This window comes from Neophocaena asiaeorientalis, unplaced genomic scaffold (genome assembly GCF_003031525.2).
Source record: "Neophocaena asiaeorientalis asiaeorientalis breed wild unplaced genomic scaffold, Neophocaena_asiaeorientalis_V1.1 scaffold96, whole genome shotgun sequence".
In the NCBI taxonomy this organism is placed as follows: domain Eukaryota; kingdom Metazoa; phylum Chordata; class Mammalia; order Artiodactyla; family Phocoenidae; genus Neophocaena; species Neophocaena asiaeorientalis.
Window position 1 is genome coordinate 6,121,326 of NW_020175831.1, and position 21,879 is coordinate 6,143,204.

The following is a 21,879-nucleotide window of genomic DNA, read 5'->3' on the forward strand; positions in this document are numbered from 1 at the left end:
GCAAGATGTAAAAACAATCCTAGCGGCTAAGTTAACAAGAACACAGGAATTTGAAGACAAGTTTCAAAAATATACTTGAGGAATCATAAGTAGGTTCATAAGAAAGAAAGGAAAGACCTGTATTACATATGAAAAACCTACTGAGGACTTGGAAACAAGACTTTTCCCCCAAGTTTTGTGAGAGTAGCTATGGTGGACGAGGAAAGAGCCTTCCTATGATTTTTGAGTCTGGGTATAAGATTAATTATAGAAGAGGAAGATCTAGTTACAAACACCAGGAATAAACTTAACAGGCTACCCATCTTTCCCCTAAATCTTTGGGCTTAATGGAAACATAAGAATATCATAAAATGCCTTTCCTTTTAATCAGAGTCTATAGTACTAAAAGAAATTTATAATGTATAAAAAACTGAAATTATATTCATGCAATGAGAACTTTCCTTGTGTACATGTTATGGTTTCCCAAACATTTCTAGAAGGGATAGGGCCCTCTTTGAATGCATCAGATTCCTGGCTTATGCCCATCTTGGCCTTTCCCAGGAAGCACAACAGAACTGGTGAGCTTCCTCTAGGGAGTCAAGTCTTGCTCTGTTCTAAGCCATTCCATTAAGACTGCACATCTGGATTTCACATGGACTTTTCTTCCAAGTGGAGAAGAGGTGGGGCCCCTTTTATTAGCCAGAGATACACTCAAGGGCATCTGCCTGTACAATTCTATTCATCTTTTCATTGGGAAGACAGTTAATTTACTGAGACACTTACGGATTAATCTTTAAAGCAGAGCTACATTAAAACTTTCTTAGTAAAGTTCTTTCAGATATATAGCTTTAGCCAGAATGCTAAGCTTTAGCAGTAAACCCAGGGGTGTCTTAATTCATTAAAAGGGTATCCCAACATTGAAATAAAGCTCGTTGTTCAATCCTAAGCTATAGAGAACTAGCTTTATAGGTATGTGAACATCTGAAGAACAAATTGATCTAATGAAAGATATTACACGATTGTTTTCTCCACACATGGAATGTTGGAAAGCCCTCCGTGTTCAGTGCTTCACTCTCAAACCTGGCCTTGACTTCTGGAACGTAATAATGTATATAATTTCTTATTCATTTAAAATCTGTGAGTCAGGACACATTAATGAGTTGTGCTATCAACACCGCTATTTGTTACCCATGTTTTAGACATTAGACTACCAAGGTGAAGATTATGGCAGTCCACCATACTGAAACCAAGTCCCATCTACTGAAAGGATAAATGTGTATGGAGATACTTGCACCATTAGTTACCTATAAATATGAAGGCTTGTTTCCTACAGAGTCAAGTTAGAGGGAATGGACAAGAAATACTTTGGATGTTTAATTAATGCTCCTGAGTCTTGTGTTTCGATCAAAAGATACATCAAATAAGACCAGTAGACATTCACTGAATTTTTGTCACTTTCATTAATCTGATAAATAATCTGTGAAGGAAAACAGCTCATCAAGACGCCAGGTCACCACTAGCTTATCTGCATTATTTACCTTCATAATCTGTAACCTCCACTTCTTCCTCCTCTCTTTCCTCTTCTCTATAAACTGAAACACATACTCTTTCCTCTTCTTCTGAATAACTCCATTCCTCCTCTGCGGATACTTTAAAAGATAAGATATACTTGAAATTCAGCCCGAATAGCCCATTGAAGTACTGATTATAACCGTGTGTTCCCTATAGATGGGTAATGTTCTTCTATCTGCTTAGGGGGTGGTTTCACACTGCTTCTTCATTGCAAGAAGGAGAGAGCTGAGTTCAGGTGAGGGGACAGTACAGCACAAGACTGAGAAGAATATTCAGATTATGCCCAAATGAGGCCACCTTCACAATTACCACATGTTCAGCACCTCACTCACCCTCTTAGAATGATTCAGGACCAATGTAGACACAAAACATTCAGTCTCAGAGGCTACAACAGACACTGATAAGAACAACTTCTAAAGTAAACTATGTGGTAAGAAGAAAAGACTTGGAGGAAACACATGCAAACTCATTTCTCCCCTCACTTCCGATTATATACCTTCGTGCTGCACGACCTCCACTCTTTGAGAAACTGCAACGGATGGTTTTTCTTCACCAACAAATCTTTTTTCTTCTACGACAGTTCTCTTAGAAACTTCAGCTTTAAGAAAGGATTAAAGTTGAAGCTTAAAAATCAAGAATCTTAACAATATTCTCTCCCTAAAGTTTGGGGAAGATTTGCACAGTACACCACTTTCACTAGCAAATTACATAACTTATCACGAGTATATACACACAAAAATTCTATCCAAGAGAGACAAAGGGTCAGTACAAGAAGACACCAGATAGGAAAAAGAATCCACCAGCTAAAAGATTTTTGTCAGAGGCTTGAGACAAATCCTACCTCGGGGAGGAGGGGCTTTCTTAGCAGCAAGAACTGGCACGGGAACTTTCTCCTCAGGGACAGGTTTCTTAGGCAGAGCTGGTACTTTAAAAACATTGTGTACTTTTAGAACTTCAGTGTTATCTCATCGAAGACCATCACAAAACACAGATACACACTCACGATGCACATATATCACAAGACTAACAAAATCATTGTTTGCCTAGGAACATAATATTATAAAGATGGTTCTTGGAAAGACGGAGAGACAATACCTTTTGGTGGTGGAACTTCTTCCTCTTTCCAAGGAACAGGTCTTTTTTCTTCGGGAACTTTCTTCTTTGGTACTTCTGGCACTTAAAGGATAGTATTTGATTTTAAAATTCTCAGGAAGGCAAAGTAAATGAGCAACATAGAACTTGCAGGCCCATTAAAGAGGATATGCAATTAAAGAAGCTTGAAGGGAAGACAAGGTTATTTTGTGGAGATGGGATGAGGTTACCTGCTGGTGGTGGAGATTCCTCCCTTTCAGTGACGATGATCATTTTTTCTTCTGCAACAACCCTCTTCTGTACTTCAGGAACTTGAAAAGACATTAACTTTTAGAGTTAACTTTATATTTTCCAAAGTAGCTAATGGACAGTTATTTTGTAAGAAAGTAGGTAGGTGGACAGACACTTTTGTTGAATTCTTACACCATAAAACATTCATTTTGAATGAAACAAACTAAATTAGATAATTAAACACAGAAATGTTTTATACTCAAGACATGAAAACAGGGCTTCCTTACTAAGCAAGTCATTGTACCTTTAGCTGGTGGAGCTTCCTTTTTCTTTGCAACAGGAACAGGAATCTTTTCTTCAGGGACAGGTTTCCCGAGCACCTCTGGGACTTAAAGTTTTTAAAATAGAATGTTAGTTCAGCCATATGTCACTTTTATGAATGGATATAGGCACACACAAACAAATCTTTACGTAGTTTACTAACGTTATAGGTTTTCTATGCATTGGCAAAATAATGCACAAAATTAAACTATAGTTTTCTTAAGGTCACATGTGGTAAATGTCCCAAGTAATGTTACAGAGGCATTTAGGCGATTAAAAATGAGTTATATACACAGAAGGATGTGCACAGAATTCATTCTTTCTTTATATATTGGTATGCTTTTGATAAAAACAAATTAGTTCAACATTGTAAAGCAATTATACTCCAATAAAAATACCAAATTAGTAATTATATAAACAATATAGAGTGTGGATATAGTATATAGAAAAATTCCTTTACTCTTTGTATTGAGAGTGGAATCCATGACAACAATGGGTATACTTTATCTAAGACTATCTTAGACTAAGATGTCATTAGAATGGTTGCATCTATATCATTATTATTTTTTTTATATTTCTCTTCTGAATTTTTTTTTTTTTTTTTGGTGCACCTGTAGTATCTATAAAACTCAGGAAACACTCTTTTGCTAGGGTAGCCCTCTCAGTATGACATCTGTGTGTCAGTGACTTTGGGGAGTTCTGTGTGCAAAATTTTGTGGGTATGTATATATGTGCTTTTCTCTAAGAGGCTCCATAGTTTTCAATAGGGTCTATGACCCAAAGAAGGTTTACAATGGGTTTAATTTACCTATTCTAAGTGTTGATGGTGTTGAATTTTTAATTTTTTTTTTTTTTTTGGTGCATCTGTATTATCTATAAAACTCAGGAAACACTCTTTTGCTAGGGTAGCCCTCTCAGTATGACATCTGTGTGTCAGTGACTTTGGGGAGTTCTGTGTGCAAAATTTTGTGGGTATGTATATATGTGCTTTTCTCTAAGAGGCTCCATAGTTTTCAATAGGGTCTATGACCCAAAGAAGGTTTACAATGGGTTTAATTTACCTATTCTAAGTGTTGATGGTGTTGAATTTTTAAGTGGCTTATGTAGTTCTAACAGCATGCATTATCGGTAATTTTTTCCATTTTAAATAAGATATTGGCAATTTTTTTGAACATCTGCACCTCTACACTTGCATTTGTAATATCTTGATGTAATTATACAGATACACATTGATACATGTATATATTATGTTATGTATACATGGGGTGTTTATACATACATGTTACTAAGTGCATTTATTTTCATGCATAAATGAGACATGCCTCTGAGTCTCCTCCAGGAGTGACCAAGAGGCTTTGGTATTAGTACTGGTTTTAGTAATATAACCTTTTCATTATAATCATATTTTATTTTCATATTATCATTATATTTTAATGATTAGATAATCAGAAATCATTCTTAAAAATCATTTGGTTAAAAAAAAGACCCTAAAGAAATAAAAACTCTCATTTGAAAAGATACGTGCACCCCAGTGTTTATAGCAGCATTATTTACAATTGCCAAGATATAGAAGCAACCTAAGTGTCCATCAACAGACGAATGGATAAAGAAGTTGTGGTATATATTTACAATGGAATACTACTCAGCCATAAAGAAGAATGAAGTGCTGCCATTTGCAAACACATGGATGGACTTGGAGGGTATTATGCTAAATGAAATAAGTCAGAGAGCGACAAGTACTGTATAATATCACTTACATGTACAATCTAAAAAATACAACAAACTAGTGAGCATAACAAAAAAGAAGCATACTCACAGATACAGAGAACAAGTTAGTGGTTACCAGTGGGGAGAGGTAAGTGGGGAGGAGCAGTAGGGGATTAAGAGGTACAAACTATTAGGTATAAAATAAGCTACAAGGATATATTGTACAACAGAATACAGTCAATATTCTATAATAACTATGAATGGAGTATAACCTTTAAAAATCGTGAATCACTATATTGTACACCTGTAAGTTATATAATATTGTACAACAAATGTACTTCAATTAAAAAAAAAAGAATAAAAGAAAAAGACCCAGAATTCTGAAACAGCCAAGAGTTTGAGAAAGAGAGAAGCAGATTTGATTAAGGAAGAAAATGGAAACACTGAGAAATCAGGCAAAAGAGAACACTTCTTAAAATGTATGAGCCTGCTTTCTCCTAAGCTGGATGATACTGGATCTCTCTATAACTGACCAGATGTGTGCAGTTTGTTACTTCATTGCCTCTATAAAGTAGTGTCTTTTATCACTAAAACCACCAAAACCAACCAAATCCAAAAAATTAAAGCAAGAATTAGCACATTTGAATCCAAACATCCCTATATGAAAGGTCCCTTGACTCACTAATTAGATAATTGCAACATTTATGGCAAATGTCAACGTTCAGTTAATATCTCAAGAAACATGGTGAAAGTAAATGCCAAAAGTTGATGTTTCCAACTATTTAAGGGTAGGCATTATTGACTTTTCAGAAGAGTGGCAGTTCCCAGAAGCACTGTGTACATCTTTACCTCATTAACATTCAGTTCTGCCAAACACCCTCCTGTTAGTCATTGTATCTTGTCATAACTCATGAAAGTTTTTTTTATTATTAAGAAAAAGTCACATAGTTGAAGGCTGAAAGAGTTTTTCCTAGAAACATGCCCTGTAGAAAATGAGTTTCACAAATATTTCTTCTTTCTCTAGGAGAGGGAAGATATTAAAAATTTAAGACAGCAGTTTGATATAGTTACTTTTGAAAAGTAACTTCTTTTAATGTTCAGTATCACAAATAATGTATGTGGAGTGTAGCCCTGGAAGCTGACAAATAAATGAAAAACACAAGGGGCATGTAAAAGACACAAAATAGACAGCAGAGTAAGTACGAAGACTGTATAGAACAAAGCACTGGCATTTGGGGCAAAGGGTCAGCCTGTGATCAGTTCTGGTGTACCTTTGGGGGGAGCGGCAGGTTCCTTCTTAGGCACAGGAACTGGCTTTTTCTCCTCTGGTACAGGTTTCTTGGGAACTTCAGGAACTTTAAAGACACCATTGTTGAAACAATTGAGAACTCTAGCCTCCTTGTGAGACATTTAAGATTACATTAAATCATAAATCCTCAGCGAGAGTGAAAGAATTTAGGAAGTAATTTAATATCAAGCATGTAACTTGTGATGAAAATACATGCTAAATACATCAATACCATACAGACATTACATACATTACATGAAGCGGACAAAGACCCAATCAGCATGGTCTGGAGTCTAAAGTATTCCTGACATTTGTGTAACATATTACCACAAGTTAATGAAATCAACCTACACAGAATTAAACTACATTACAAATGGTTTACAGATACTATCTCATTAACACACAGAGCCAACAGAAAAAGGTACAAGAAGACAGACATTAAGAAATTTTTTTCAAAAATATGATTCTACCTTTGGCTGGTAGGGGCTCCACCTTTTTAGGAAGGTGGGGAACAGGGACTACTTCCTCTGAGACTGGTTTCTTGGGTGGCTCAGGGACTTTAAAAAAAAAATGGGTTGATTTTGAGAAATTGTTCATTTTGACAAGGCATATGTTGTTGCAAGACTTAAAGAGTAGAAATTCTGGTTTTGTACCAATTGAATGCAAGAAAATTACACGTTAATCAAGGATTAAGGGCAATGAACTAGTGGCTAATTAGAAAATGTGACTGTTACTCATTTTTAACTGAAGGAACCTCCACTTTCCTAGGAACAGGTAGGAGCACCCCTTCCTCAGAGGTGCCAGTGCCTGTTCCTCAGACACCAGTTTTAGAAACTTTACTTTTATAAAGCCGCAGCATTAGAACAACTGCATTCAATTATCTTAAATAATTTTTGTATCCTAAATGTTTAACAATTTGACTGGGTGTAGGAGAGGGTCGGTGGAGGGAGGGGAGCCCTAATTTGTAGCCACTGCCAATTTCCAAGTTCCAGCCTCTGTGGTGGTGCAAATACATGCATCCTGGCTACCAACAATGATGTCATTGTCTCGGAGTTGGGAAGGGATGAGAGGTAGCACATAATTATCCAGTATTTCCACAACACAGAGGCAATCAACATAACCTCAGAAACACAGATAATAGGAAAATAGTAATGAGTTTTGAGCATTTATTACCATAGTTTTAAATATAACTTATTTAATTTTATATAATTTAACTTTTAATCATGGAGGCGTTAAATGCTGGGTAGCAAAATTCCTGAAAATTTAACCATCAGCTCTGGTGAGTGTGTATGAGCTGGCTCCAGGACACTGTATTTCTTTTCTTAATAGATTTAATTAATTAATTAATTAATTATACTTGAACCAGTGTCCCCTGCACTGGCAGGCGGATGCTTAACCACTGCGCCACCAGGGAAGCCCCCAGGACACTATTTCTTTTTCTAAACAGCTGGCCACTAGATTGTAAGCTCCATGAAGCAGGGCACAGAGCCTCCAGGAATTGTCATTCCTCTCTCCAATACCCTCCTCATGGTCTTCTCATCTCCCTATGATGTCATTTGCACATAGTGGCTAAAGGTCTGTGGACTGCGACTAAATTTATTATTTAATATTAACATATTCAGATATTTACTTTGGAACTTTTGAAAGATTTTAAACTTAGAATAAATCACTAATACCTTTAGATGGAGGCTCAATCTTTTTGGAAACAGCAACGTGAATTTTCTCTTCGGTAACAGTTTTCTTTTGTACCTCAGGGACTTTAAAAAATGTACATTTTAGTTCCTGGTATGCCATACTACGGGTGGTATTGCAATTTACAAAGAATATTGAAATACAAATTAAAACAGACAAATGTGAAATGAAAAAGATGACAAATATTCACAAGGAGACAGAGATATCTACATAATCACAAATTAGATAAGAAGAGGGATAAAAATCCATCTGAAGCCCTTCCATTTGAGCCCCATATTCAAATTTGCCTTATACCTGTGACTGACACTTCTTCCTCCTCTGTGTGAGAAGCAAAGAACATCTTTTCTTCTGAAATAACCATCTTCTTTGTATGTACAGCGGGTACTTTAAAGAGAGTATTTCACATTAGTATTTCTTTTTCCAGTTCAAGACATCAGATCAAATACATGGCTTGTTTAGACACAGAATTAGTGGGTTAATATAATAGCTTGAGAACAGATTCAGTATTGACAAGAAAACAAATCACATTTTGATCTATAGGGACACACAATCCATGCAGCCTTTATCAAACATTATTAAATGGGAATCAAATAGACACAACTTCTTCACACGTGATGTGGTGCTTTCCCAAATCCATTAGGGTTTATTCATATAAATGAGGGGATGAGGAATATTATATGGAATGGAGTGCATGGCACAGTAAAGTTAGAAGACTACTGATTAAACACAAATCCTTCTTTAATTAAAAAAAATTATGTAATTTTAAAGTGATATTAAAAACAAAGATAATGTTATTATTTACTTAAATTATATAAATGTGCGACATAAAATGTATATAATATGTCTTTATTTTGGCGATTTCAGATTTGTGAGTTGTTCAGTAATATATGTATACATATTCATACACATAAATAAAAATGTTTAAAACTTGTAGCTGAAAGACAAAGATGTATACCTTTCACTTCAATAACTTCTTCCTGCACTGGAGTCCGAGAAGGTTTTTGTGGAACAATCTTCTTTGAAACTTCGGGTACTTAAAAATATGTACAAATATATTTGTATTGTGAAGAATATTGCTTTGCACAAAATTTAAAAATATCTTAGTTTAGATGACTATATAAATAACATGTGACTATATATCAGTAAACAATTACTTGTGTACATGGTACGAGAAATGTTTTAAATGATAATACCTTTGGTGACTTGAACTTCTTCCATTCTTCGAGAAGTCTTTTCAATTTTTTCAACTACGGGCTTCTTTACAACTGCAAGCATTTTAAAAAAATTGCAGTACTTTTAGAATTTCTATTAAAATAGTCTGTCTCTTTTTCTCTCATTTTTAAAAGAGAGACAAGTTTGTTGCAGTGAACTTTAAGTACAAGCCTCTGTACTTCAAGTATTTTGGTTATTTTTTATATTTACCACAACAATCTTTTTATCATCATTTTACATTTGAATTAAATGAAGTAGGTAGATATTCTTAGGAAAAAAATCACTGATACAATGAAGCTTCCAGAAGAAGTTGTGCCTATTGGATTGAACTGGTGATTCATACATTTTTGCCCAGCAAGCCATGATAATGACATCGATGATGTAATCTATTTAAATAATTCCAATTACATACCTTTAGGAGGCGGTACTTCTTTCTTTTCCGGTACTTTTGCTGGAATTTTCCTCTCTCGTGATTCTTTAACAAAAACACAGTAATAAGGGATGCTTGAATAGGTTAAGTTCTAATAGACTGTATCAATTGGCAAATGATATAAGTTAAGAATCATATACAACTGTGTAAATGATTGTATTTGGGATCTTTATTGCTAACAGGATTACTCATGCTGGATTTAGAAGCAGGATCAAGCAGAGATGCAGTGAGGCAGTGAAACTAAAACTTGAACCTCTGCATTAGAAAAGAGCACTTGGAATTCAGTCTTAGTAATACGATTACATGATTCAACTTACAATATCAAAGCATGAAAGTAACTCTGAAGACAATGATGCTTTTAAAGATTCTAAAGATTTCTAACTTTAAAAAATGGAAATGGTCATTTCATCTATTTCATATCCATTGCACATCAGGTTAATAACCTTGAAAATATAAAGAACTGAGCAAAAAATGAGGAAGAGAGAAAAAAGTCACTCAATTAATACATACCTTCATAAGCCTCCTTTTGAACTTGGATGACTTCTCTTTCTTGGTAAGTCTCCTCCCACTCTTCCTCCCCTTCCTCATAACCTTCTTCCCTTTCATAGTATTCTTGGCCTTCTTCAAAATCTTCTTCCCATTCCTCATGAACTTCCCTTTTAGCTTCTACCTGGGTCTCTTCATACTCTTCATCTGGTTCCTCATAGTAAGGCTCTTCATATGGCTCCGTGTATCGTTCTACCTCTAGTTCGTCATAAGGTTCTTCCAAAGATTCTATGTAAACTTTCTTCTCCTCGTAGACTGCTTGCTTTATCTCATACACAGCTTCTTTTTCTTTCTGGACCTCCTTCTTTCTGGTTATGGTCATTATTTTCACTTCTTCAGCCTTGGAGGATACATCAATCACTTCAGGAGCTAAAATAAATAAATTAATTAATTTGAAAAGATAATATTAGCATGTTAATTATATCCATACAATTACTTCACGAAATGAAAGTCTAGGTAGTCAAGCAATATCAGTATCTGAGATCTCAGCCTTATATTGATCATTTACGTTTTCTTTGTGTTGGTTCTGTTTAAATTTCTGTTGATTATGGAACACAGTCAGTAGGGTCAAGAGAGACTCTACTCTTAACCTGAGGATTTTTCTGGTGTGAACAAAATGGCATTCAGTAAATATCATCAAATGAACACATCTTCCATTGTTTCATGGGAGCTCCAGTTTGTAAAACCCTTAGTTATTTTTCCCCATGGAATATCTTAATATTTGATCATTTTGTGGAATTTATTTCTAATATTTCTGTAGTTACTTAAATTCCAAACTATTCTTTCAAAAACAGTACTAATTTTAAAGCTATATTTTTGACTATCGAATATAACTTTTTAGTCAATTTGATAAAGACGATATTTAAAGCCATGTAACCAAATCAATCAGTTGCTTTCATATGACAACTTTAAAAATATTAAGGCTAACATTATTCATATGATCCTTAACATTTGTGTTAGCTACAGTTGAAACAATAAGGGATCCCCTCCCATTCTAGCCCTCACCATTTCTTTCCCTGAGTCCACTGCACTGAGGCTGCATAAACACTTGCCTGGGTTTTTCTTTCCTGGAATTCGACCAGTATGAATTAGCCATCATTTCCACTGCTAATTTTACTGCAGCAGAGGAGACTCTACAACTTTATAATAAGTTGGAAGCCTAATACATAAAATAAGAATACAACGCAGAGATGCAAATCTCAGAAATAAATAGAATAAAATATTTCATTTACCTTCTGCTGGAATTAAGGCAGTAGGAGGTGGGGGCTTCTTGGCAACCTCTGGAACTTTGAAAACATAAAATACATGTTTATCTTTAGACTATAAGTTTTTTAATGCTTACTAATCCTGTATACCCTTGTTAGCCATTTGTATGATCTGTGATTACTACCCATATATAAAATGCTTTTATAAGATCCAAATTTAGCTCACCAAAAATGCTACGCAATGCCACGTTAACGAAAATGCAGGAAGGCTGAAATTTTATTCTACTTTATGTTGATTTAAAACAATTTAAATTAACACGAAACATAAAGAGAATATTCGGTATGTCTGATGCTAAAAATAATGCATGTTTAATTTTTTCAGTGATTAACAATAAAGTTTGGGAAATAGCCATGCTTTTTTGAGATTCTTCTTATTCTATAACATCTCACAAATGACCACAAAAAAAAAGTCTCAGTGAATCGTGCCCTATGCTCCTGGATTCTCCTTTTTTTAGGAGGTTGCTGTACTTTAATCTTAGCCAGATGGATAAAACTATTTGCTTAAATTTAGTTATCCCATCTTCTTCCTAAAAAATTTCCAGGATATAATAAAAATTTAAAGTAACTAAATTCATCCCCCTGCAAAAAGTAATTTATTTTTCCCTGCAAGTATTGACATTTAGCTCAGGTGAACCAGGAAGGGTGCTGAGTTGGGCTGGAGTGGCCACTTAAAATTAGTGCCAGCCCTTGACCTTCTGTTGGTGCGACTTGATCAAGACCAGCTGTTGGACCAGAGGACAGTACCTTCTTTAAATCACTATCCAGAGATAATGAGAACTCTCTGGTGTTGCCATTGGGTGCCATGGGTAGACATAGGCACAGGAGGATAGGGGAGGAAAAAAAAGGGAAAAGAAAGAAAGTAGAGAGAAAGTGAGGACTGAATCAAAGAAGAGGGTGAGGGTGAGTAAAGGAAGAGGTACCATTTTGTGAATTCACACTCTTAACCTTCCTCTATCCTCCACTATTTGGGATTAAAATTTTTTAACCAAGAGAAAAGCAGTAAGACTGAATTTTGATTAATTATAATACCTTTAGGTGGTGGTGCCTCTTCTTTGGGCTTTGTGACAACTTTTTTAGCATCTTTCTTCACAGCTTTTTTGGTCACTAAAAAATGAGATGTCAGATGTAAATTTTACTAAAATATTTTCATGAAACTGGGAGGTTTATTGAAAAAAAATTTTTTAAATTTATTTATTTTCGGCTGCATTGGGTCTTCATTGCTGTGCAAAGGCTTTCTTTAGTTGCGGTGCTCGGGCTTCTCCTTGCAGTGGCTTCTCTTATTCAGGAGCACGGGCTCTAGGCCCGCGGGCTCAGTAGTTGTAGCACACGGGCATAATTGCTCCACAGTATGTGGGATCTTCCAGGACCAGGGATTGAACCCGTGCCCCCTGCATTGGCAGGCAGATTCTTAACCACTGCACCACAAGGTAAGTCCTGAAATATTTTTTTTTAATGTTTTGATGGTAACAAGAGATTCTGCACATTATTGCAAGATATCTGTTTCAGAAAGATCTTGGACTACAAAGCAGAACCATTTTTTTGGAGGGAGATAGAATATGAAGGGTGATCTTACATCTTCACTGATTTTATGCCTGCTTAAAGTTTTCAAACATCTAGAGTAGACCCAAGTTATATCATAAATAGCAGAGGTACAGCTTTTCATGTTCATTTCACTTAGGTAAGAACACTTTATAGTTTTCAGGAAAAAGAATTAACAAGTGAATTAGTAAAATTAAAGTCCCACCTATGTTATATTGTGGAAGTTTTCTTTTGTCATTTCTGACATTATACCTTGATCCTGGCCCCTGATCGTAACTTGATTATGGCTCCTAGTATTCATGAATAAATAACACTTTTGCATTTTTAAAATATGATTTAATTTCTCAAGTTTCCCAGTGGGCACTCAAACTTAAGTCATGTTGACACTAACATTCAAATCATAAATCATTCATTAAGATAAATTATTATTTCTGACAACAAATGTAAGTGGAAATCTATTTTATGATTTTTGATTCTTATTCATTTTTGCTATCATAAGTAGGTGAAATATAGTTAATTATGTTCATATAAATTATAAAAATGCTTTTCTTTGTTATTGAGATTGTAGTAGTCATAAAACTGGAAGTGCTTTTTGTTTTTTTTTAACTGAATTTCCCCTGAGGCTGGCTGAAAACTAGCTCAAGCTTTTGACACCAATTGTAGTAGATATTAGGGAACTAGCATGTCAAACCATGGAAACTACTACAGTAATGGTGGCTTGGCTTTGGAAAAATGTGACTTTGACATGCAGAATTTTTTCCTGATGATGCTAGGAGAATTCTGACAGCAATTCTGAACTCCCCAGAACTCTAGAAAGTCCCAGGCAGTCTGTTGACTGATTAGTTGAGCAGTTTGGGGGCACAAATAGTACAGTTTATCTACTGAAATATCTGAGAAGGATAATTTCCTGGCACACTCATGAGTTTATTGGAGAGCTCTTTCCTTAGCTTAAAAAAAAAAAAAATCAAAGATATTCTAAATCATATTTTTATAACAAAATAGTGAATTTTAGCGTAGCTAACAGTGTAATTGGGAAAAACACTATCTATAAATTTAAATCTGACTATACACTAGTATTTTTTATTATAAGCTTCACTAGAATTTGACTGTATTATTTTATTGCTTTATGTAGTAGTTAGGAAAATATGAAATGTGAAATCAGTTTGCCATTAATGCTTAAGTGATTCCTTTAAAATAACATATTTTAATATTAAGTATCATATTTGGTTTTTTTCTGATGATTTTCAGACTTTTACGCACACGTCTTACATATTTAGTTAATACTTAAGAGCATATAATTTACGTTTTGAAAGGCAATTCAAACTGCTGACCACTAGGGGGCCAACATGTTGCCTTAAACGACATTTTCCAGGTCTGTAATAGTTCTATATTTTGACATTTAGGTAGATAACATATAATACCTTCAATACGTTTTGCTGGTGGTTTCTTTTCTTCAGGTGATGGTAGCAACAGGGGGATGGGAGGAACCGCCGTACGAGGAATTTCTGAAGAAAATAAATGCCATCAGAAGTAACATAGTTTTCGTTTCTTATTTTGTGTGAAATATGATGAAAAGTCTCATGCATTTCTTTCAGTACTTCAAAGGTGTTATAGCAGCAATTCAACAATCAGAACAAACAAAATTAGCATCTATTTAAATTGTAACTACTCTTTTGCTTTGATTTTTAATTACACAGTGAAGAATATGATGAGAAAGAGTTTGTTCTTGCTGTATGCTACGGTTTGGCATTGGTAACTTCCTAGTGGTAGGATACTGCAGCTTCAAGCCCAGGGGTCATGGTGCTGGATCTTACCTTCTGGAGGTACTGCTCTGAGAGGCATGGTTGGAATTGGAACTCTGGAGTCAGGAATATCTGAAAAGGGACATTTAGTAATGATAAGCACCGAGAGACTGAAAACACAGATATTTATTAGACAACTAAGATGTGTTTGATTGTCAGGCATTTCCAACCGCAGAATTTAACATATAGAAACAAAGATATTAAGATTCTTTTGTAGGCAGACACACATGCAAATTTATTCCCTGTGAAAATTGGTTCTACGGCCAAACTTGATCCTAGATATCAGCTGAATGTGACCTCATTATCTCTAATTTCCCAAACTCACAAAGCCTAACGTTGGTATTATTTTACTGAAAATAATTTTACTGAATAATATTTTACTGAAAAAAAGAAATAATATTTTTAGACATGTTAGTTTGGCTTCTATCATTTACAAAATTACACTGAATGTATTGTAAGGATTGATTTTTTTTTTTTTTTAACTTACCAGGAGGCTTCATCTCAAGTTTGATTTCTGCAAAAGAAAAAAAAAAAGATATTTTTTAAAATTTAGAATTGTCTTGGCAGGCTACTTTGTTTCCAAGATTGCACTGTGATTTGAATGTGGTGTTTTCTGACCTTTGGTTGTTAAGTACAGCTCTGCTGTGCTTCTTGCTTCACCTCTGGGCTCCAGTCGAGCAATTACTGAATAGACACCTAAGGAAAAAATCGTGAAATGTTTGCTTTCTGATATGTCTGTAAATAATGCTTCTTTATTTAAACATAGTATTTATTTATATTTCTCTTTCCTAAAAAAAGTAATCTAGATAGAACTACAGAGTATAAGCGTAAACTAGAGTAGAAATAAATAAAACAGGCAAAGTTGAAATTATATAGTCACAGGGACACTGTCAATTAAGTTACCTTCGTCATCTGGGGTCACGTTGTGGATGGTCATATAATGGCAGCGACCATCATTCCTGAAGTTGTATTTCTGGCTCTCGGTCAGTTCTGTTGGTCCTTTGTACCACGTTACAATGGCGTCATCGAAGGACACTTCGCACTCGAAGGTGGCAGACTGATGCTCACTCACCACAATGTTCTGTATGCGCTTCGTAAACTGAATTGGTTCAGCTGTTTAAGTACAAAAACAGTTCAAATTTAGATTGTTTGGGGAGGAATTTCTTTCACTGTGCTTTCCCCACAGATGTTTAAAGTCTCTTATCTTTTTATCCGATTGGAAAATAGCAGAAAAAGGCTGAAAAGATAAAACAAGAAGAAAGTGCACTTCTTCGCATCAGTAACAAAAAATTATCCCAATACTTAAGTGTATTCCTACAGGATCAATGTGGGAAAGTTTAAAGAAATCCCTGAAAGTCCTTACAATATTTACGTGAAGGCAATAGTCAAGGGTGCTTATAACCCAAAAGTAACATTTAAACTTTAAAAATGTTTGTGAAATGGGGGCTTCAAAATAAAGGGAACATAAACTTAAAGTTTTACTGTATACTTCTCATTCCCCTTTGAAATTCTTTCTTTCCTCTGTAAAATAATTCTGCTATTCAGGATCTAGAATTGTTTATTTTTTGGCTTGTATAACTTTCCCTGTAAAAATAATTTCAAACTCAGTAGGAAATCTGCACTTCTAAATTTCAAAGGATTCATTATGAAGAGTTCTGAAACCTGCCTTGCAAGCACCCGTGGGCAGGCATGAAGTCCACCCACTGGGAATGGCAGGGTATGTAGCAAGAGAATAGGCTGGCGTGGAGGTCCTTCTGCAAAATTTTATCTGGAAGGCTGGGATTCAACGTACTGCAGTATCATGAATAGCTTAGATGTCATATGTACTCTGGTGAGCTTTTCTTTGAAGGATCATATAAAAGGAGGCAATTATTTAAAAAATGATAAGTGGTTTCAACTGGATCCTTTAAATGAAAAAAGATTTAAAATTTATGAACTTTAAAATACAACCAGGCCTTGATATCCACTATAAAGCAAGTCAGAGATGTTGAAATGCTTATGTAAATAAGTCACATAGTTATTTCAACAGCTATAAATGGCAACGCCTGGAAGTAGAGCCCATGATTAGAGCCAAATGTTGCTGAATGCAGTCTAAAGGTGTAGGTCTTTAGGAAATAAATATTGTTGCTCCTACGTCCTAGGATTCCACTTCATTTCAGAGATTCAGAGGTTGGAATATGATCTTCCTATGAAACAATAATTTTTGAAAAATAGCTGCTAATCACACATCACATATGTTGTTAATTTTATCTATAAAGTTTCATACAGATAGAGTCAAATTGATTCGTGTAAACAAAATGTCAGCTCCTAGCCAAGATCCTCAAGATACATAGCCATGAAATCTGGTCCTTTCTAAGATTTATTTCTAGAATTCAAAATCATAGATGTGAGAATTATGGCATTTAACAGAATTGTAAAAAATTACTGAATTTAGCATAATTATGAAATTTAACAGAAATAAGTGTTAGAAAGTCAAGTCATGGTTTAGACTGAAATCTACTTCAGGTCAAAAAGAACTATGCAACAGAATCGGCACTTATGTGAATACTTCCGTTTTGATTTCAAATGGATTTTGAGACGTGAGTGAATGCTATGAGTATGTGTGTTGGGAAATGAGACCACACAAGCGCTTTAAGATACATGTGATGGCAGGGTTGCAGAGGTCCTGCACAACATTTGCCACTGACCAATGCTGTGATAACTCCAGCCACAGTCTTTCACCCACCTTCAATTCTGAGCTCTGCTGAAGTTTCAAGGTCTTCGTATTTGCAGGTGTACTGACCCTGGTCCTCTGCTCGAACATCTGCAATGATCAGCTTATGGACTTTGTGCTCCACTTCTGTTTTGTATCTACCTTGGGGTTTAAGGATTCTGCCATTTCTGAACCATTCGGATTTTACATTTGGCACAGAAAACTGGCAAGTCATGGTACAAGTCTGGCCTTCTTTCAAAGTAACATCCTGAAGATGCCGTTCCCAGGCAGGCTCTGTGGGTATGATACAATATACATTTTGTACGATATCACATGTGATGTACTCAGTAGTAAATTCATCTCACAAGTTTTTTTTAAAATAGTAAAACTCTTTTTCCTTACCAATTACAGTTAGTTTAGCACTAGCGATGTGTGGACCACACACCAATCTATAATTGCCCTGATCTTTAAGTTGACAGTTTTTGACTCTGAGGGTATGTTGATCACCATCAATGCTTATTTCAAATTTATCACTGGGTTCCAGTTTTTCAGTCCCTTTGTACCACGAAAGCTTGATTTCTGGATAATTAATCTTAATGTCAATTTCAAACACAGCATCATTATCTTTCAAAACTGTCTGATTTTCAATGTCCTTGATCAAAGTGACAGGCTAGGAGAATAAAGAATTAAAATGCATTAGTCACTCCTTCCCTTGTAATTCCCAATAATAATTTCTTCATTTTGTGATCAGCATAATTCATTTTACCTCTGTCTGTGACAGCCTTTGCTGAATAAATGATACAAGTTCCTCAAATTCCTTTTCTTCCTTCTCTGACTTCTCTATTTCCTCAATTTCCTAGGGAGGAAAAAAAGCGTAAGTATTACATATGGAATAAAATTTGAATTAGAGGACGAATGATTATATTTAACCTCCATTTTTGATGCTGCTTAGGTTATATTAACTGATCTTATACAACTGTAGGGTTCTGGAAACTCAAAAGGCGTATGTTAGACGTTTCAAGTGTGAATTTTTAAAGATGATACTATATATAAAAGATCATACCAATCTATGTGTCTCTTCTACTTGACTTTGCTTTAGCATTTCAAATGCTTGAAGAAGACCCCGGAAGTCAGTGATTCCATACATGCGGGCATATTTTTCATATTCTTTTGGATCAATATTTTTGAGAAGTTCCATGATATCAATTTCCTCTTCTTCCCCAGCTCCTTTCTTTAAGGCTGGAGTCCTAAATGAAATAAGAAATAAACATGAATCACCTGTCTTCTACTTATTTTGAATTGTCTATCATCATTCAAAGATTATAAATGTAATAAAATTTTTTTCACAAAGGAATAGTTTTGTGTCCTTTATTTAAGAACTACTAATTTTACCATGTTAACTGTGAAACAAACAAACAAAATTGTGGGTTTGGAGGTGGAGTGGATTAAGATCAGACTATAGTCACAAAGTATGGAAATTTGATCAAAGAGTTTAAGAAAGGATAACAAAAATATTTTTGTAAGCTTTACAACAAAAGAGGCTAATGAAAGAATTATAAGGAAAAATAATAATAGCCATGGAAAGCATCAATAAAGAATACATATATCATGAGGAAAATATGTAGAAATTAAATGTTGATTAATTGATTAACAGTGATGTTCAAACATAATTGGTTCTGAAATTATTGGCAATTATGGAAAATGTTTAAAATGGTTTATCTAGAAAGCCATTCAGAGCAAGAGAAATTACACATAGAAACAAAAATTTCATGCCTAGACACACAGGTTTCTCTACAGGCCATTTCCTTTGTTCAAAATTTTAATAAAAATTCACCTCATTCTCAAAATTTTCTCAAGATTATTCAGAAATTGATGTTAATGCACCACTAACTTCCACTCAAATACTGTGTATTTGCTTATCTGTTTCTGTTAAAATGTCTATATGCTAATGTTCTTTCACAATCTGAATCTTGGAGGGGATGGTCCATGAATGGAACATTACCGTGCACGGTATTTTATTGAACTTACTTTTTCAGCATTGCTCTAAGATCTCCTTCAATTTTCTCTTGTGGCTTCCTTTCATCCACCTGTAGATTAACATTACTTTCAATTTCACCATGCTTGTTAAATGCAACACATCGGTATAATCCAGAATCGGTTTTTGTGGTGCCTCTGATCTCCAGCTTCGCTTCACCATCTTTCTGGTGGATAAAAATTCGACCTCCTTGGCTCAGTTGTCTCCACTTCCCTTTTGTCCACTTAACACCTGGAACTGGATCACCTCCAACTTTCGCAATGAATGTTGCAGTAGTTTCTAAGGAACAATGAAAACAAATCAATAAAAATTTAATTTTCCAAAACCAGTTTTTCTGAAATGAAATCAGCAGTAAAATGTACAAGACAGATGAAGATGTAATTTTCATGAAGTACTTACTTTCTACAACTCTCATACTCTGAGGTTCTGATATGAAGAAGAGTTTTCCATCTACTGCTGCTTTCTTAGCTGCTGGGACGGCAGCTGGTTTGTCTAAAACAACACGTTTACATGTTTTTTTAAAAAATCACAATTACCTTCAAATTGTAATAAATAATTTCCTTTGAAAAACAGGCTTTAAGAATTTGGCAATGTCACAAATATTACACACCCTATATGAGAGTGGACTATAGAAGACAAAGCAGTTTCATAGACATTTATAACTAGTTGTAGCTATTACATGCAGATTGAACTGCAATCACATTAATAGCATCAAGTTTTATATTTCTCAACTTGGTTTTATTATATAGATTTCCTTTAGGGATATGATATCAGGCTACCTTATGTCACATTATTACAGGATCATTTTTGGAACTCCACTTAGTTACATCCTTTTGGATATGGTGAAAAAAGGGTCAAGAAGTGTGATGGTGAACTTGGGGTACTTTCAGAAAATTTGTGTGGAAATTATTGCCACTAAATTACCTAATATTTCAATTATAATAAGGAGACTATAAATTGCAAATGAGAAGTAACTGATAATTCTAAAAATCTAATTCCATTCTTACTTAAACTGTAATAAGCAAATAAGCAAATAAACACAAGCAGTTGACTTAATCCAAATAATAGTTTTGAGGTGTCTGTACCTTTAATGGTCACTTTTGATTTGCAAGTGTCACTTCCAGCCACATTTGAAGCTTTACACACATAATCTCCCGCATCTGCTTTAGACACATCCTTGAGTTCCAGCACAGCAGTCCCATTAGCAAAGCTGAAGCTGCATCTGTCTGAGGGCTTTATTTCCCTGCCAGCCTTCAACCACTGGATCCTGATCGGTTCTGATCCCTGGACGTGGCAGCTAAGCTGCACGAATTCTCCTTCACTAACTGTTACTGGAGTAGGGTGCTGATCAAACACAGGTGGCTTCTTAGGTGCTAGAATTAGAAAGGGACTTTCATGAGGAACATAAAAACAAAAAAATATTAAACTCCAGAACAGAAACAAGTTTTGCCTCTAACAGGTAGCACTTGTTGCTATAATAGAACTGAATCATGTGCCTTTGTCTCTGAAAGCAATAGTTACATGTGTTGGATTTTATAAATAGAAAAAGGTTTAAAAACAAGCAAAGAACAGATGCCATGCTGCCCATGAATTACCCAAGCATCTGTGTTTTGCAAACATTAGGCACTGCAAACACTGCACTGGCCGTTCCTATAAATTTCGATGTCATATAGCACACCGTTGATTCTCTCAAACCTGCATGCAGCTGTATTTTCACTGAACCCTAAAAACGAAGGGCCTATTGGAGAACTCTGCTCCTGATATACAATGTTTGCTACCCTCTGGGAAAGAAAGCCAACATTTGAGTAACCATGAGCCCACATGTTAATACGTGACTTTCTCTTATGATCATCTTTAGCTATTATATGCAGCTACAGTAGCATTTAAAATCCAACCTTTGCCCAAAGGAATGAGGCGTTGAAGCTCACTGCTCAAATGAAAACCCGTGAAGAAGATATCAGTAACATGATGGGAAGGCCATGTATAGCTTGGTGTTATGTAATGATTTTATTGAATGGTTCTGAGACCTACATATAAGGAAAATAAGCAATATTCATGATTGCAAAGATGAAAACTTCTGATATCTATTCACTTTTAAACTCTATGGATAAAAAGCCTCAGAATTCTATAGAAAGTATTTATCTACTCAATGTAAAACCATCATGAATGGTTAAGCATTCATTCTTCATTTAACTAAATGTTTTAAAAATCAAACGCATTTAAGTACTATTAAGTGAGTGATGAAATTAGAATTATAAAAAGTTAACTCAATGATATTAGCTTATTAGTAATATTAATCTATTGATGATATTAACCTACTGTCTGTGCACCCTGACATGGCCAGCTAGATCATCAGAGTTGGTAATTAACTCCCAGTTGTTCAAGGAAGTTAGACTGTTAAGTGATTTTGATGAACTGCCTCATAATTATATGGATGAAACAAATGGGACCTAATGAAACTTAAAAGCTTTTGCAC

General features: G+C 35.0%; 1 protein-coding gene across 1 annotated transcript in view; it reads right to left on the minus strand.

The window, feature by feature from the left end:
- The window catches only part of TTN (titin), a 276,735-nt gene that overhangs the window by 153,510 nt on the left and 101,346 nt on the right, over positions 1 to 21,879 (minus strand). Inside the window, exons 98-125 of the mRNA XM_024732830.1 lie at positions 20,489 to 20,776; positions 19,803 to 19,895; positions 19,397 to 19,682; positions 18,432 to 18,615; positions 18,135 to 18,224; positions 17,771 to 18,038; positions 17,402 to 17,662; positions 15,580 to 15,789; positions 15,295 to 15,372; positions 15,164 to 15,190; positions 14,689 to 14,748; positions 14,296 to 14,379; positions 12,365 to 12,439; positions 11,303 to 11,350; positions 10,035 to 10,439; positions 9,507 to 9,569; positions 9,076 to 9,147; positions 8,838 to 8,915; positions 8,177 to 8,266; positions 7,867 to 7,947; positions 6,661 to 6,747; positions 6,174 to 6,257; positions 3,179 to 3,262; positions 2,874 to 2,954; positions 2,647 to 2,727; positions 2,393 to 2,476; positions 2,048 to 2,149; positions 1,518 to 1,628 (exon numbers count right to left, since the gene is read on the minus strand). Of these exons, the coding sequence (XP_024588598.1) occupies positions 1,518 to 1,628; positions 2,048 to 2,149; positions 2,393 to 2,476; positions 2,647 to 2,727; positions 2,874 to 2,954; positions 3,179 to 3,262; positions 6,174 to 6,257; positions 6,661 to 6,747; positions 7,867 to 7,947; positions 8,177 to 8,266; positions 8,838 to 8,915; positions 9,076 to 9,147; positions 9,507 to 9,569; positions 10,035 to 10,439; positions 11,303 to 11,350; positions 12,365 to 12,439; positions 14,296 to 14,379; positions 14,689 to 14,748; positions 15,164 to 15,190; positions 15,295 to 15,372; positions 15,580 to 15,789; positions 17,402 to 17,662; positions 17,771 to 18,038; positions 18,135 to 18,224; positions 18,432 to 18,615; positions 19,397 to 19,682; positions 19,803 to 19,895; positions 20,489 to 20,776 (3,555 nt within the window). The remainder of the gene's footprint in view (positions 1 to 1,517; positions 1,629 to 2,047; positions 2,150 to 2,392; positions 2,477 to 2,646; positions 2,728 to 2,873; positions 2,955 to 3,178; positions 3,263 to 6,173; positions 6,258 to 6,660; positions 6,748 to 7,866; positions 7,948 to 8,176; positions 8,267 to 8,837; positions 8,916 to 9,075; positions 9,148 to 9,506; positions 9,570 to 10,034; positions 10,440 to 11,302; positions 11,351 to 12,364; positions 12,440 to 14,295; positions 14,380 to 14,688; positions 14,749 to 15,163; positions 15,191 to 15,294; positions 15,373 to 15,579; positions 15,790 to 17,401; positions 17,663 to 17,770; positions 18,039 to 18,134; positions 18,225 to 18,431; positions 18,616 to 19,396; positions 19,683 to 19,802; positions 19,896 to 20,488; positions 20,777 to 21,879) is intronic.